Raw genomic sequence first — 16,541 nt, 5'->3', positions numbered from 1 at the left:
ACATTGCCCTCATTCTAAAGGATGAGATATAAAAGGCATGCAGGAATGGAGCTCAAAATGCACTCGAATATTTGACGGTGAGCCTGTGAAGTCGGAAAACCCTTTATAGGTTTAAGTATTACTACTGTAATTAACACTACTCAGGTGTTTACACTCTGCATTCTGAAATGCTCATTACTCATTCACAATTATGATAATATTCCTTAACTAGATCCAGGCCTAAAAATAAAACTAATAATTATATTAGTGAAGATGGAGTGCTTACTATGTACTGGGCACTTGAGTTTGGTGTTTTACATACATTAACTCATCAAGCCTCCCTCTGTGACGTAGGTACTCTTGTCACCCCATTTTACAAGTGAGGACTCCAAGGTGCAGAGGACCTTCCCAAGGTCACGTGACTCGATGTGGCTGAGGGAGGCTACCCAGGGGATGCTCTCGACCATTATGCAAATTCCATTTCAACAAATAGGAAAAAAAAAAATTCTCAGTAACAAAAACCTCAAGCCTGTGCAGATGGTGGACGTACGGTAACCTGACTCATTAAAAGTCCAGTGCTGTAAGCAGAAGGTCTCTGGAAGCTCTTGGTGTTGGCTACAGCAGGATGTGGGGAGAAAAGCCACCACCTCCCCTTTCCCCTTACTCCCAGGAGGGACAGTGAGTCAGCACAGCATCGAGCTGCTGAGCAAGACACTGACAGGCCTGCGCTTCGTTTCTTATTCTCTCGGTGAAGCGGGATAAGATCCCTGACTGAGAGAAAATGAGTCAGTTGCGACGTCACAGAAAACAGGTTCCCTGACTTGTACCGTGATTAATCGTTTGCGTCTGTTGAAGGATTCCCAGCTGCTGATGCTTATGAGAGGGTATTGTCAAACACAGCACGAGTTTCTCTTTAACCTTCTATCTCACTGCTGGATGAGTCAGTACATTCACTACATTTCCCTAAAGGTAAAGGAAAGAATCAGTGCCCAGGAAGAATAAATGTTTGCTTAGGGTGTTTAAAAAGATAAGGTTTAAAGCAAAGGAGAAGACCGTGGAATTCCTGGGTCAATAAAAGCATCCCCAGGCTAGCGCGGAACCACAGGGACATGGGCCGGGCCGGGGGCTCTTCTCAGTGACATGTCCCCACCAGCATTCCTAATTGGAGCAACACCGGGGAAGGGCCTCAACGGGAACGGTACCTCGCTTCATCCCTTCTTCCTTCATCTGCTTAGAAGGTGCTGGACCAAACTCCTCTTCCATGGGCCTGAACATCCGTTTCACAAGGACACTGCTGCTAGAAAAGGTGAGGAGAAAGTGTTAATTAAGGAAGGCACCCGGGGTGCCAACACAAAGGTGTATGGATGTGTCAGTCCCTATCTTTTCCCTTTGTTTACGCCATCCCTTATCACAACTGGATCCACACACCAACCTCCTGCGTCCCCCTCACAGGTCCCAAGTCTGCATGTGGGGCAGAACACACATGCCAGTATCTTCCATGCACGGCCCTGAGACATCCTCCTTGCTGCTGAACATGGATCCACCGAGGTGAGACCTCTGGGTTTTACCCATTCCGTTCTGCACCTAACCCCCCGTCCTGCTCAGAAGACCAGGGCTGGGGATGCGGGCCTGAGCCCTGTGTTTGCGTGGTCTGCAAGTTACACAGCCCGTCCCACCTAGCTAGGGCCTGGGTGTCCTGCACTTTCTCGCCAGCCCCGAGGGCACAGCGTGACCTCTGGAAATGGCACAGGCCTGCCTCGCTGGTTCTAAGTTATGAGGCTGCCCTCGGTTCCTGCTGTTCCACAACTCCATCAGCTTGGAACAGAGGAGACTGCAGTGGCTGAGGTTCCCTAGACCCGGCCCTTCCTTCCTCATGGGAGAGGGTTTAGGTCCCCCTTCCTGAGGGCCCACGGGCCGCCAACTGGCCAGTTCTGGTGGCTCTGCATTTCCTCCCAAAGTCTCTGTCTTTCTGGGCACTCTAGGGAAGGGAGGGCTGTTCCAGAGGAAGGAAATTAGAAGAACAGATTGTCACTGAGGAGAAGTCATTGCCGCTGAGTGTCCCCTCAAACTCATATGCTGAAACCCTAACCCCCAGGAGGATGGTATTCAGAGGTCCGGGCATTGAGTGGTAATTAGGCCCTGAGGGTGGAGCCTCCATGATGGGAGTGTCTTTATAAGAAAGGGACACCCTCTCTCTTTCTGCCATGTGAGGACACAGCAAGAGGATGGTGATCTGCAGGCCAGAAAAGGGTCCTCACCAGACACCGACCATACTGGCACCCTGATCTCAGACTTCCAGCCTCCAGAACTTTGAAAAATACATTTCTGTTATTTAAGCCACCCAGTTTATGGTATTTTGTTATAGCAGCCCAAACTGACTAAAACACTGAGAAAATGCCCCTGCATGGACTCTTACGGTCCTTTAAGCCCTCAAGAGAGCAGGTGTAGGTTTTTAGAAGACTTTAATCTCTCTGGGGATTCCTGGAACCAGGCACATGAAGCAGTGCCAGATAGGCAGTTCAGCAGAATTGTTAAAACCTGAGATCTGGGTCCAGACTACCTTGGTTTAAACCCCTGCTTTGCAGACTCACAGACACAGAAAACAAACTTATGGTTACCAAAGGGGAAAGGGCGGGAGGGATAAATTAGGAGATTGGGATTAAAATATATGCACTACTCTATATAATATAGATAACCAAAAAGAACCTACTGTATAGCACAAAGAACTGTACTCAATATCTTATTGTAATAACCCATAACCTATAACGGAAAAGAATCTGAATTATATGTATAACTGAATCACTTTGCTGTACACTTGAAACTAACACAACACAGTAAGCCAACTATATTTCAATTAAAAATTTAAAAAATAAACCCCTGCTCTGCAATCTGCTAGCTACGGAAACATGGACAAATTCTTCAACTGCCCTGAGCCAACAGCCTCTTTAAAAGGAGGCTGTTGAGAGGATTAAATGAATTCAACATAATGTAAATTCAAACTCACAAAGTTGCCTGATACATTGTAAGTACTATAGAAGTGTTAGTTAGAGATGATGATGTTCATGGTGATCATGATAATTAAAGTTGGAGAGATCTGAGGAAGAGACATACGGGAAAGAGTACATAAGGCAGACAGTTTGAAAGAGCTCAGTTTCCATTCACTATCAGATAGCAAACAGTCCAAACTACCACTTTGGCCCAGTTTAAGGGCTAAAGTTGGAAAAGCTTCCTGCATCAGAGACTGACATTATATCAATCCCAAGCTTCCAAGATAATACAAAACCCTGCTCCGGGGCTTCCCTGGTGGCGCAGTGGTTGAGAGTCCGCCTGCCGATGCAGGGGGCACGGGTTCGTGCCCCGGTCCGGGAAGATCTCACATGCCGCGGAGCGGCTGGGCCCGTGAGCCATGGCCGCTGAGCCTGCGCGTCCGGAGCCTGTGCTCCGCGACGGGAGAGACCACAACAGTGAGAGGCCAGTGTACCGCAAACAAACAAACAAAAAAACCTGCTCCAAAGCCAAGTCCCTCTTGGCATCATTGTCATTAAGAAGTTCTTTTTATCAATTCTCAACTGGAGCTAATGGTGGGGTCCAGTGGTAGAAAGAACACATGGTATAAAACTGTGGACAGTCCAGAAAGTACTTCTATTAATTCTAATAGTTTAAAGTATTACACCAACAAGGCTTTAAATTACCACCTTCTACTCTAGGTGGTCCAAAATTATGTTTATGAGCCCTTAATAAGACCAGGCTTTGCATCAAAGCACTTTACATCTCCTTGGTCAATTAAGCCTCATGAACACTCTGTGAGCCAGCAGCGCAAGGACCAATCTTATCCCTATTTCGGTGATGACCAAACTAAGGCTCAGGGCGTTATGTGTCTTATGCAGGGCAACGCAGCTAAAAAAGTGAAACAGGCTGTTGAGAGAACCCAGCTCTGAGGAACAACCTCATGATAAAGTACTCGATAAATCTGAGATGATGATGAGTGAGGGTATGAGAAATGATATTCAGAGTCAGCATTCTATTTTATTCCATAGTAAGTCAAACTATGGAAATAGCCAGAAGAAAAACTCAAACTCAAGTCCCAGCTGAAGGTGGTAATAGGTTTTTAGAGCACTGTTCCCTCTATCTTTCCCTCACTTTTCTTTAAAACCATAAAAGCGGGTCATATTATTCTGTCATGTCTTGGAGCTGGACTGACCATGACCCTGGGAGCAGAAGATTAAAAATCTATTGACATTGCTGTCAATGACCAGTAGGTTAATAATGGGTAAATAGCCTGAAACATCACCAGACACTCTTTCATGCTGTGTCAGGGTTCCTAAACTAGGGATTTTCTTTCTCTCAAGAAACACTTATTTACATTTTTCCAGGTCTGTTGACTTTTGACAGCACCCCATTCTGAGCATGACAAACTTTGCCATTAAAATAACATCTTGGATAAACCACATTTCTCCTAGGAGTTCAGAAATGTTTTTTCACACTTTCAAATCTATAAACCCAGTAGGAGTCAATAAGCTTGTGTGGTCTGAACTCAATGGTTTCATTTCTTCTTAAAGCAAGGTGAGAAAAGAAGGGCAGAAATGACTGCCCAATTGATAGAAAGAGTAAGGATTTCAGGTCTCCTATTGTCCTGTTCAATTACACTGGCTTGTAGCACAAAAGGACAAGAACAAGGAGAAGGTGCTTTCTTTGACATCAATCTCCATCCCGTGGGCACAACATGTTAACATGTAGAGGGACTCCAGGTCCAGCAACATATGAAATCATTGCTTTGTGGGGTCAATGTCAGGGAAAGCAAGTCCCTGAAGTGTAAACAAAGGATGGCTAAGTTTCATCAGAAGAAAAACTGGGAAGGTGTTTGGATCTGAAGCCTGTCTCTGGACATACTTGGCAATGTTGAGCCCTACCTATCAGGCTGAACCACACTAGGCATCAGTACCTAGGTGAGGAGGTACCAAAATAAAGCATGGAAAGGAGGTGCAGGCACCATGGAGACAATAGTTTATCTAGTTCACAACTCTGCTTATGGCCTGTGTAGGCTGATGACCACGTCTGCCCTAAATAAATTAACATCCTTACCCGTTGTTAGCCTCAGAAAAGAGGAGGTGCTCTTATGTTCAAGTCCTCACAAAGTCTTTCACATTATGGAGTAGAATCTCAATTAGTTTATTTTCAACAATAAATCACTCTGGGGAAGAACCTATCATCCCCAAATGACTTTAATCAATGCTAGTTCAGGGTCTTGATAAAAGTTCATCTGATACACTCAGTAAACACAAACCAAAATCAACAAGCAAACCCCACATATGTTTATAATTATGGTAGTTAAGAGCTTACAATTGAAAGTAGTAAATAACTAGGTCAGTAGGCCCCAGAAGGATCATTTTAAGAGGAAATACAGATATTTCTGTTTCTGGCCAAGATGTTGTATCTTGTGGCAAACCAAGCAATGTTCCAGCCAAGAACAATGTAAGTAACTGTAAATATATATATATATATATATATATTTAATCTTATTGAAGGTATTGGACACTACTGTTGAGTCAGCCAGAACCTGAGAGCTGAGATCTCAGAGGAGAAAAATGCGAGAGGTGAGCTGATAGTCAATGGGCCACCTTCCTCTCGAAGCATTTGCCATTTCTCAGCTGGGAGTAGAGGATGGTGATCTCAGCAGAGGCACATACTTAATGGCAGAGAAGTCTGCACAGCTTTTGGCAATCTTACGGTGTTAGAGAAACAGAAACTGGTGTTTAGGGCTGCAAAGCTATTCAGGACTAATAGGAAAACTTCCAGAGAGTAGAGAAGCGCAGAGAAGTAAGCCAGACACTGCAGTGTTCCTTCCCAGTTACTTGCCAAGTTTTTAAGCTGCATGGGATAAGAGAGTAAGAAGTTAAGCAGAAAGCCCTCGAAACTCATAGAGGAGACTTGGGTAGTCTCCCCATGCTAAGGAGACAAAAATTGAACTTCAAGCTCCATGAAGGAAAAAGACCCATAGAAAGTCCCTCAAAGGTACAATCTACGAGATAGGATGAATGAGAGGTCATCTGAGGTTAAAATGAACTGCAACGCAGCTTTGGGTCAGTTCTGTCCCTGACTCAGTTATGGTGATCTGTTAACTAAGGCTACATACCAGAGGATAGGGAAAACCTTCATAAGGAAAAATATGGTCATCCAGAGCCTCCGTAATTTTTATGTATATTGTTCATCATTCAATGATTATCAAATATTAAACAGGACCAAGGGAAAAACATACAATAGAAACAGACCCAGATAACATACTTATAGCACAGTTATTATTATGTTCATGAAAATAAACGACAAGACATTTAGAACTGAAGTTCATTAAAATAAACCAATTAAGTGGAAGTCCTAGAACTAAAAAGTGCAATAATTGAAATTAATAACTCAATAGATGGGTTTAGTATATTGAACCTAGCAGAAGAGAGGATTTGAGAGTTAGGTCAATAGAAAATATCCAGGCTGGAGCATGGAGTAAAGAAGATGGACAGTTTAGAAAAGAACATAAAAAACATAAGGACAGAATAAAAAACTCTAATACACATTTAGAGTCTCAAAGGAGTGGGGAGAGAACAGGGAAGAGCACTATTTGAAGAGATAACAGCCAAGAATGTCCCAAAACTGATGAAAGACATCAACCCACAGATTCAATGAGTGGTATAAAATACCAAGCAGGGGGAAAAAGAAAGTACAAAGAAAACCCACACGTAGAAACATCATAAAAAATTTGAAAACCTGAGAGGAAGAGAAAAATTTTAAAGCAGTCTTTCCCAAATGAAAGAAAAAAGAAAGGGAGGAAGGAAGGAAGGATGGAAGGAAGGAAGGGAAGAAAGAAAAGATTACATTTTAAATAGCAACAATAAGACAGCTGACTTCTCAACAAAAAAATGATGGAAACCAAAACTGAAAGAAAGTAACTGCCAACTTGGAATTTGATACCTAACAGAAATACCCTAGAAAAGCGATTACAAAATAAAAACATTTACAACAAATAAACAAATATGAGAGAATTCTTTGCCAAAAGTTCCACAACAGAAGAATTATTAAACAGAATTCTTCTGGCAATAGGAAAAGGATCCCATGTATAACAATCACTTTGCTATACACTAGGAATTAACACAACATTGTAAATCAACTATACTTCAATTTAAAAAAAAAAAAAAATAGGAAAAGGATCCCAAAGAGAAACAGAGAAATAAAGGAAGGAATGAAGAGCAACAGAGAGGGCAAATGTTGGTTAAATTTATAAAAGAAGGCAAAGCTTAGTTCTAAGAGTCTTTAGTTCAAATCTTCTAATTTGCAAAATGGCTAACTAGTATACAAGCAAGAATAACTGGTACTAATGTAAGAAACTGATAAAAATCTGCTACTCTGAGGGATGGTAAACATGATTTTCATTTCCTTAAACATGATTTCATTTCCATTTCATTTCCTTAAATATTTTCTAAAAATCTTCCTTGTATATCTGATGCAGATTTGAGTATTATTGGGTGGATTTTTTAACTGCAATATCTAACAGTAAAAATAAAAATACATCAATTGAAAAGGGGGTGGGCCTGGAAATTCCCCAGTGGTCCAGTGGTTAAAACGGTGCTTTCACTGCCGTGGGCCTGGGTTCAATCCCTGGTCAGGGAACTAAGATCCCACATGCTGAGCAGTGTGGCCAAAAAAAAAAAAAAAGAAAGAAAAGGGGGTGGGCTTCTTACAAGTGCATGTGAATCAATAATTATCTTGAAATGAAAGGTTTGATTAAAAACAGACATGAGGATGCCCAAATTTGCCAAGAATCCCTGTGCCCCAAATGCAGTGCAGAAGCCACAGAGCTGCTAGACTTGAGGGGACCTCACAATAGACTGGAACGGGGGACACCTCTGTGGGGACCAGTGTGGACAGAGGATTAAGGCAAGAATGGTTTTCCAGGAACTAGAGGTCAGATGGAGATGGATACCAGATCCCCAGAAATAATGGAAATAGAATTTCTCATCATGCATGATATTTGCATATCAATTTAAATACTGTTTCAGGGAGCGTAAGGCCCTTCCCTCTTCCCCATGAGAGCCATTCATGAATCCCCGGTTAAGGGCTCAGCTCTACAGAAAATTCTTTTTGTCTGGTTTTTCTTTCCATTTTTCTTCATCTTCCTCTCTTCCATTTCTCAATGAAGTATCATTTATTTAGGGCCTGAAAAGGAACCTTGGCAACAATAATAGCTCTGTGTTTTTGAAAGCATCTTCCATGTGTCAGGGCACTTTACGTATTAATGCTTCTAATAATTCTAGCAGGTAGGTATTAATATTTGCTATTTTTAGATGAGGGAACTGAGGCCCCAAAAGGTTGTTATCTTAAGTTACACAGCTTGTAAGATCAAGGCAAGACTCAAACCATGGCTGACTGGCTCTAGAGCAGTGGTTCTCAAACATTGCGAGCATTAGAATCACCTGGAGACTTTAAAAGGTCTCCGTGCTTGAACTGCACCCATCTGCCAATTAAGTCAAAATCCCCGGAGACGGTCCCTGTATGTGAGTATTTTTTTAACTCCCCAGCTTGATTCTGATACGCAGCGAGAGACCTGCTGCTCAGAGATGGTGTCCAAAAGCCTCTGTATCTGCTGTAGCCCCTGCCTAGGAAACAAGCCTGCATGGGGTCTGTGATCCCCAAATTCAGCACCAGAAGTCACCCCGAATACTTATCACTGGACAGGGAGGCAGGAGCCAATAGGTGTTCCTCTTTTTGTTTAGTTTAGGTACTTAGCTGATGATGGCTCCCCATCCCACCTCATCCGAATTTTCTCTAGTTTCTCTTTTTAATTGCACTCAGGTTTGCCGGCACTTCAGGCCAAAAAGCTCTCCTCCTCATGAACAAGTCCGTGTCTGGCCACCACCCCAGCTTTGGAGTAGTCGGGAGAGGGCCCTGGTGCACCTGGGCAGGCTGTGTCCTCCAGCTGGTGGCTGCCTGAATGACGCTCTCCAGCACTCAGTTAGATGCTTTAATACTAACTGATTTATGCCTGGCAGGGAGAGAGAAGAACTGGCCAGATAGTCCTGATCTGATGAAGGCTAAGCGAATGCCCATGAAGGTGGTTCTCCCCAGGGCTCGGTGGACTGACCCCCTCCGCCAGGTACACTCTTCTAGGCTTTCACACCTGGGTCCGAAAATCCAAACGGTGTGCCTTTGTCAAGGCCAGAGAGCCATCACGATGAGGGCCTGTCTCTGGATGCTTCCTTGGCAGCCACAGATCAAGAATTACGAGGGTTAGGTGATGGGGCGTGATGGCTGAAGGCAGGCGATGGGAGTGCAGCTAGACCCAGGTTCAAATCCTGCCTCTGTCACTCACCAGCTGTGCGGCTTAGAAGTTTCCTGATCTTTTGAAGTTTCAGTTTCCTCGTTATAAAGTGGAAGTAAGTATAGCATCTTCCCTAGGGGAATTTTGGAAGAATCCAATAAAATAATCCATAGAAAGCACTTAGGACAGTGCCTAGCCAAGGTATCCAGTGACTGTTGATTACCACTTTTACATGCAACCATAGCCAAGTCCTACTATGTGTTAACACTGGGCTCCAAGGCCGCCCATATTGCTCAATCGAACTCTAATTAGAAGATGGTTAAGAGTAAGAGCCTTGGGCCTCAGGCCTCAAGGTTCTGCAATAAAAGAGGGGAATTGTTACAGAGAGGGCAGGCCAAAAGAGGTAAAAGTAGGTCAATTAGCCACCTAAATGTTGCCGACTTGCAGGGAAGGACAGTTAGGCTGAGGGAGATTCACAAGCGCAGCCTGCACATGCAAGAGCATTTAGGTCCCAGGCACTTCTTATTCATAACACTCAATTTTCTCACAAGAGATCTTACAGATCGTCTTATACAAAATCCTCATTTTACGATGGAGGACACCGAAGCCCAGAGGTCAGGGAGGTGGCCCCAGGCTTCACACTGGTGAGCGGCAGCCCAGGAGTAGAACGCGGGCTTCCTCAGCTCAGAGTCAACGTTCTTTCCATGACACCACCCTGTCCTTTGTAAACTGTGTGAACAACAGATTACAATTGCTCGTGCTAAGCGTTTCTGTTCATTCCCACCACTGGAATATATTGCCTCTGTACCAAGACAAAAAGAACAATCTAATTATGTATTTAGAAAATTTGGAACTCAGAATTTAGAGGTCAAATCCTGGACAAGGCTCTGTTCCTAACCAATTAGGGAATTATTAGGCTCTTTTGAGATTCTCTGTCCTTTAGAGGGTGGCACACTTTTTCTGTAAAGTAAATATTTAGTCTTTCCAGGCTAGACGGACGGTCTCTGCTGCAACTACAGCAGCGTCTCTGTACTCAGCTCTGCTGTGGTAGCACCAAGGCAGCCAGAGACAAGACACGAAGGCACTGATGCGGCCGTATTCCAATTAAGCTTCATTTATGGGCACTTGAATCTCATAATTTTCAAGTGTCATGCGATATTATTCTTCTTTGGGACTTTTTCAACCATTTAAAAATGTTTGCAGACAGTACAAAAAGTATTGGGCCTTGACTTGGCCCTTAGGCTATAGTTCCCTGAGCTCTGCTCTAGGAAATGAGCTCACGAATATCTGCTCCACTTACTTCACTTTGAAATGTTTTACAAGTAAATATGTTAATTGCATAGGGAAGAATAGGGAAGCCCTGGTTTGACTATAGTTTGAAAAACCAGTGATCTAGAGAGTTTAGTTATACACACGTAATTAATGCAAACCAAGACTTTAGTTGTATATAAGTAATGTTATGTAGATGAAAAATGAACGTAGATCTAGATTGCTTTAAGAGAAAAACAGTATCCGGGTCATAAGAAGAAATTATCCCAATATAATCTCCAACTCATGTGGTTCAAGAACATGTGTATTTCTGAGAGCCAGCTTTAAGGAGACTGTTAACAAATCTGGCGGTACCCCCTGGAGGGGGAATTAAGATGTTGAGAGGTAAAACTATGTTTGAATGAGGAGGAAAGGTTGAGACTTATCCAGAGAGCAGAAATAGAGCCAACGGGTCAAAAGAAGACAGACATCAGTTCAACAGACAAACTTCCTGGAGCTGGAACTGGCCAACAGTGTCATGAGTATCAGAACATTCCCATCACTGGGAACATTCAAGTAGAAGCTGGCTGACCACCTGTCAAGGATGCAGTACACTGTGCTCCATCTGCCTGGAAGGAGAATGGCATCCCCCAGCCTCCTTCCAGACAATCCCCAGAGTCAAGCCTCTCCTAGCTCTGAGTCTGGAGGCTGAGCAGACATTCTCACTCCCTGCCCCATTACCCTGTGCTTGGAAACCCATTTCTACTGACATGAACTGACTTTGGGTGCTTGAGTGAAAAGACCGAGTGTCTTACCCTTCTCGTTCATCATCCGTGTTGTAATACACCTGTGGAACAAAACAACAGGCTGACTGTAGGTTGGACACAAGAAATGGAAATATATTACATGATGCACAGACTTTCCTAAGGCATTACACTGTCTCAAAAAAGACAAAAGACAAATCTGTTTAATGATGCTGCACACCTGTGTCTGAGGAAATACAAACTTAACCTCTTCACAGTCTCCCTAGGGTTAATTCTTAGAGTTTAATGAACTAAAATTGGAAATCAGATTACCTATAGCCCTAAGCCAAATCTTGCTTTTGACATTAAGGAAATATTTTAGCAAGATCTAAAAATCATTGTTTACAAAGGCCTTGGAGCAGGGCCTGTGAGTAACCAATCCCATCCAGTCCACAGGAGAGCTGTGGAGAAGAGAGCAGAACAGCAAGTCCCCACGGCAGTAACCCCAGGCCTCTGTTTTTTCCCCAAAGGGACCTGGGTTACCCTGGCATCCTACGACCACAAAATCTAGGCGTCAACTACCCTCTGGCCAGGAAAGGTCATTTAGCTCTAGGAGGTGTTCTGGCCAGAAGGAAAAGACACTTCTTTTGGTGGCCAGCATGGCAGCAGGCAGAATCAGATTTAAAGACATTATGAAGCATCCTTATTTTATGCAACTCTGGAAATCCAGAGGGTATCCGCTATGTATGTTAAGTCCTCTTCATCCAATTATTTATGACAATTAATTGTGGGCCTTTTGTGAGCTTTAACTATGTGTTGCAGGACCATTTCCATTTGGGTGAAGAATGAAACTCAAGTTAGTATCCAACATTCACACATTAACTTCAAAGTCACCTCTGGCTCTAGTCCATTTCTTCACTGTCCCTGCTGCAGCCACCTGGGAGAGAAACAGCTGTGTCTAGACTGACACTCTCCGTGGAAACTTTCTCAAAGGCTCGTGGCAGTTCCTGGGATGCTGCCAAACCCAAACTTAGTTATATAACAAAGCTGGTTACCTGGAACTCTTTGGGAATGAGTCATTCTAGACATTAGCTCGGATTTCCACAGGGAACTTTTTCCTCTTAAACTTTTTAATGTCTACGGTTGTACTGTATACTTTGTTTCTTCTTAAACAGAGAACAATGAAGGTGACACGTTTCCTCCCCAGACCCCACGTTTCAGCGTGGCATCAGAGCACTGACATGTGCTAGTAATGGGACTGTCTATTTAGATGCATATAGAGTGACCCACATAAGCAAGGGAGCCTGAGCCGTAGCACTGGACACACAACTGGATGTGGAGGAAAGGTTCCTGATGTTGGCTTGTCTTTTGCTGGTTTCTTTAAACGTGGCATAATACATCCACTCCACTGCACCACCCTGGTAGGGTAATGGACAGCTCTCTGCAGAGGTGACGGGTGACCCAAAGCTGGAAGCAGCCTTCTCTTAAGTGCCCTCCTGGCCTCCTGAGCAGCCTCTGCCGCACCGTCCCTATCACCTCCTTGCACTGTCGCTTCTCCTCGCAGGTAATGACCCACTGTTTCTTCCTGGTTGGCTGTAGGGCTTATTGCACGAATTTAATTTTTAGACAGTGTTTCTCAAACTTTAGAGTGCATAAAAACTATCTGGAGAACTTCTCATAAATGCAAATTCCCAGAGTCCCCCTTCAGAGATTTTAATTTGAAAGGCCTGGAATGGAACTTGGGAACATGCATTCTTATCAAGAATGCCTATACTTCCCTGGTGGCTCAGTGGTTGAGAGTCCGCCTGCCGATGCAGGGGACACGGGTTCGTGCCCCGGTCCGGGAGGATCCCACATGCCGCGGAGCCGTGGCCTCTGAGCCTGCGTGTCCGGAGCCTGTGCTCCGCAACGGGAGAGGCCACAGCAGTGAGAGGCCCGTGTACCGCAAAAAAAAAAAAAAAAAAAAAAAAGAATGCCTCTGATCTGGGGGATCGAGGGTTTACAAGCCACAAGTGGGGAGACGGTTCTTGAGGGTGTGAGGGAGGAATGATGTCCTCCCTGTGTTCAGGTGGCTTGAGGAAGGCTCATACCCGCCAAGTACATGTTATCCAGTGGGATAATGCCTCTGCCTCCCACAATTTCTCCCAAGCTCCCCTTGTCACTTCTTTTTAAAGGCATTCCCGACAGAAGCCACAGTGCGTATCAGGACTTCAGTGCGAGGAGAGGGAGACTGAAGATCTCCACAGAGCCTGCACGTTGGGTTCATGCCCTCATATGAGGTTTGGATAACCGTCTGGTGAATGTACCAACCCACAAGTGAATCAGTGAGATAATGAGGGAGCAGGGGACATGTGGGCTGATAGTGAAAAGCCTGCTCCCCGGGCCACGTGACCGGAGCTGAGGGGCCTTCAGCGTGGCTCGGAGTGCTCACCGACCATGAAAGCTAAACAGCTGCTTGCTCCGCAGTTGTGCAGGGCTGCCGCGTGGCTGATTTTACCAGGCTCACGCCTGCAGTGGGTACCATGGCCCTTCCTCCCCTACCCGCCCCTGCTCCCTTATGGTAAAACTGGCCCAGCTTTTGATCTGCCACAACTAGCTCTCATTTTGCCTGTCAAAGTCAGCCAAGCCCTGTCCCATGCCCACTTCTCACGCCACGGCATTGCCCTCTTCCCTCCTGCCTCTGGACCCATCTCCCAAGGCTCCCAGCTTTTCTAAGAAAAGGCAGCCTTTAAAGTTCCAGCCAGCTACACGGTAGGCGTTCCTTTCCTTCGGCCAAGCAAGTTGATCAACCACAGGACATTCACCCATTGTTCTAGAGCACAGAAGGGTGTGTTCCTTTGTTGCCTGAAGCCCAGGCAGGCTCCCTAACTGAGCCCCTTAACTCTGACTCCAAGGCCCCGGGCGAAGCCTGAGGCTCTTCAAGAAGAGCCCCAGACAGCAGGACTTAACTTCGCAATGCCCCAGGGGACGCTGATTGGGCTGCTTTGCAAATTGCTGCAACCAACCCACGGTAAAGGCTACACGTTTCTTCTGATTCAGCCACAGGCTAGGAGCCCAGCTCAGGACACGGAGGGAGCAAGTGAGGCCAGAGGACTGACAGTCACGAGCAGTCAGATCTGGTCACTTTTCCTCTTAGGATTCATTTACAGCTTTGTGTATTTCAGAGAAATCTTGCCAAGAGAACAGGTCAGGCTGTCAGTCTGGACACCGGGCTGAAGCCAGAATCACACCACTAAATAATAAGAGCAATTTAACTCAGTTTCCCCCTCTCTCCTGGAAGGTGTGGACACCTAGCTTCAAAAAATCCCATGTATTTACGAAGACTGTAAATACACAAATCACCATCATGTTCTTGGGAATTAAAAATAATAAAAATAGGTGCTGGCCCTCATAGCTTAATAAATCATAATATTCTTCCTCCTTGTGTCCTTTTCCTATCAAACAAGTAAGACAAGATGGGAATGCTACATTTTAGTGGAATGCACTCTAAGAAAAAACTATGGGTATTTTATTGCCATGTTGTGTCAAAAACAGCAACTTTAAAAAAAAGCCCTGGTTGTACAACTGTTTTGTCTCATACACAAAATATTCTCCAGAAAGAGAAAGTCAAGCTGATAATGATTTCTGCTCCTAGACTAAGGTCAATTCTAATGAGTGTCTGAACACTTAGAATGGAAGAAAAACTGGAATGTGTCATTATGCACCTATTTCTCAACAGACCTTTCCTCAGAGGACTCTGTGTTTAAAGGAAAACTAATCAATACAAGAGTCACTAAACCCAACTGGTTTGGTGAAAGACAGTTCTGGCTAGTGCTGGGGAAGTAATTATCTCACACAATTTTAATTCATAACATAAAAAAAATAATACTAAAGACATTACAAAAAATCATCCATCTCCTAGCCCTACTCATCAAGTATTACAATTTGTCTTGTTCAAATTCAGGTATATATTTGGAATCACAGTATAGATACAAATGGCTATTGTACTTTTTTCCCCTCTGAACATTATCGTAATGAGTTCCTATGTTGCTACATAGTTTTCATAAATATAATTTTAGTGGCTGCATAACATTTCATCAACTTGAGCTACCATAATGAGTTAGTTATTGGATCTTTATATTATAATATTATTTCTATAATTTCACTTATAGATATACTTAAAAGACAGGAACTTTTTTTAAAAGGCTTGTCTACAATCTCAGTTTTCCCTTGGTGTGAAATTATTTACCTATTCAATGGAAACTGTTAATTTACTAAGGGAAAAATTGTTGATAGAGTTTTGTTTTTTTTTTTTTTTTGATAGAGTTTTATTTAATCAAAGAATTTTTCCTCTTGGGCAACTTTCTAAAGTTATGGGTGCAGTTCAATTTCCCACCATTAGATGGAGCTCCATCGCATCAGGTGGATCCCACATGACAAAACTAACAAAACAAAACTTTTCTTACAGGTTATCAGCCTTCTTACTTTCTTCCTCTTTCATTGCTTTGTCAACACTTGGAGATTATCAGCTCACTCTCACCTTCCCCTTAGTAAGTTGGTTTCCGCTCCTGAGACATTCCTTTCTATAAAATTCCATTTTCTGTAGGGAAGAGCTGACTTTTTGTTGAATTCATGGGTTTTATTTTTAAGATCAACAGTGCCTGAAGTGATGCTGTCTTAAGGCTCTACCAGCCCAGTGAATGGATGGCAGGCAGATGTTAGCAGGGAGGCCATACCTGTCCTGTCCTCTGCAGGTTTGCAAAGTGAACATCGGGTATGAAGAGGACGGGCTGGGAGTGCAGATCAGGCATTGTCTTGAAGTAGGTGATGTCGCTCTTCTTCTGTAACGGTATCGCCGCCAACTTCCCATCAGAGGCTGGACACAATCACAAAACCCATAAGTGAGAGGGTTGTGAATGACTAAACTCTCACCTGTAAGATCTAATCTTAGCTACAGTTCATGATGGTCTCCTATGAAGATTCCCAAACACCATAGATGTGAACACACTTCAAAAGCCTCCCCTCTCCCACCACCAAACCAGCAGAAAGAGAGTGGACTTGGCGTGAGCAATCCTGAGGGGGAGCTCCGGTCCCCTCTTGCCCTCCTGTCCCTCTCTGTGCCCTAGATTCCTTGTCTGGAGAAGGAGGATGTTGGTCTCCTTGACATTAGAAAATCCCTCCTAGTTCGAACATTGTGATCATGTGATTCTATTTACGTTTAACAGGGACAGTTCGCCCCTCCTCCACTGCTAGGGAAAAGCAAGCCATCCCTTGCATGCCCATATTTT

General features: G+C 44.0%; 1 protein-coding gene across 1 annotated transcript in view; it reads right to left on the bottom strand.

The window, feature by feature from the left end:
• The window catches only part of GRHL2 (grainyhead like transcription factor 2), a 112,282-nt gene that overhangs the window by 11,957 nt on the left and 83,784 nt on the right, over positions 1-16,541 (bottom strand). Inside the window, exons 10-12 of the mRNA XM_065895190.1 lie at positions 15,990-16,129; positions 11,347-11,378; positions 1,182-1,276 (exon numbers count right to left, since the gene is read on the bottom strand). Of these exons, the coding sequence (XP_065751262.1) occupies positions 1,182-1,276; positions 11,347-11,378; positions 15,990-16,129 (267 nt within the window). The remainder of the gene's footprint in view (positions 1-1,181; positions 1,277-11,346; positions 11,379-15,989; positions 16,130-16,541) is intronic.

This window comes from Phocoena phocoena, chromosome 17 (genome assembly GCF_963924675.1).
Source record: "Phocoena phocoena chromosome 17, mPhoPho1.1, whole genome shotgun sequence".
Taxonomy (NCBI): domain Eukaryota; kingdom Metazoa; phylum Chordata; class Mammalia; order Artiodactyla; family Phocoenidae; genus Phocoena; species Phocoena phocoena.
This window is presented reverse-complemented; position numbering and strand designations above follow the sequence as displayed.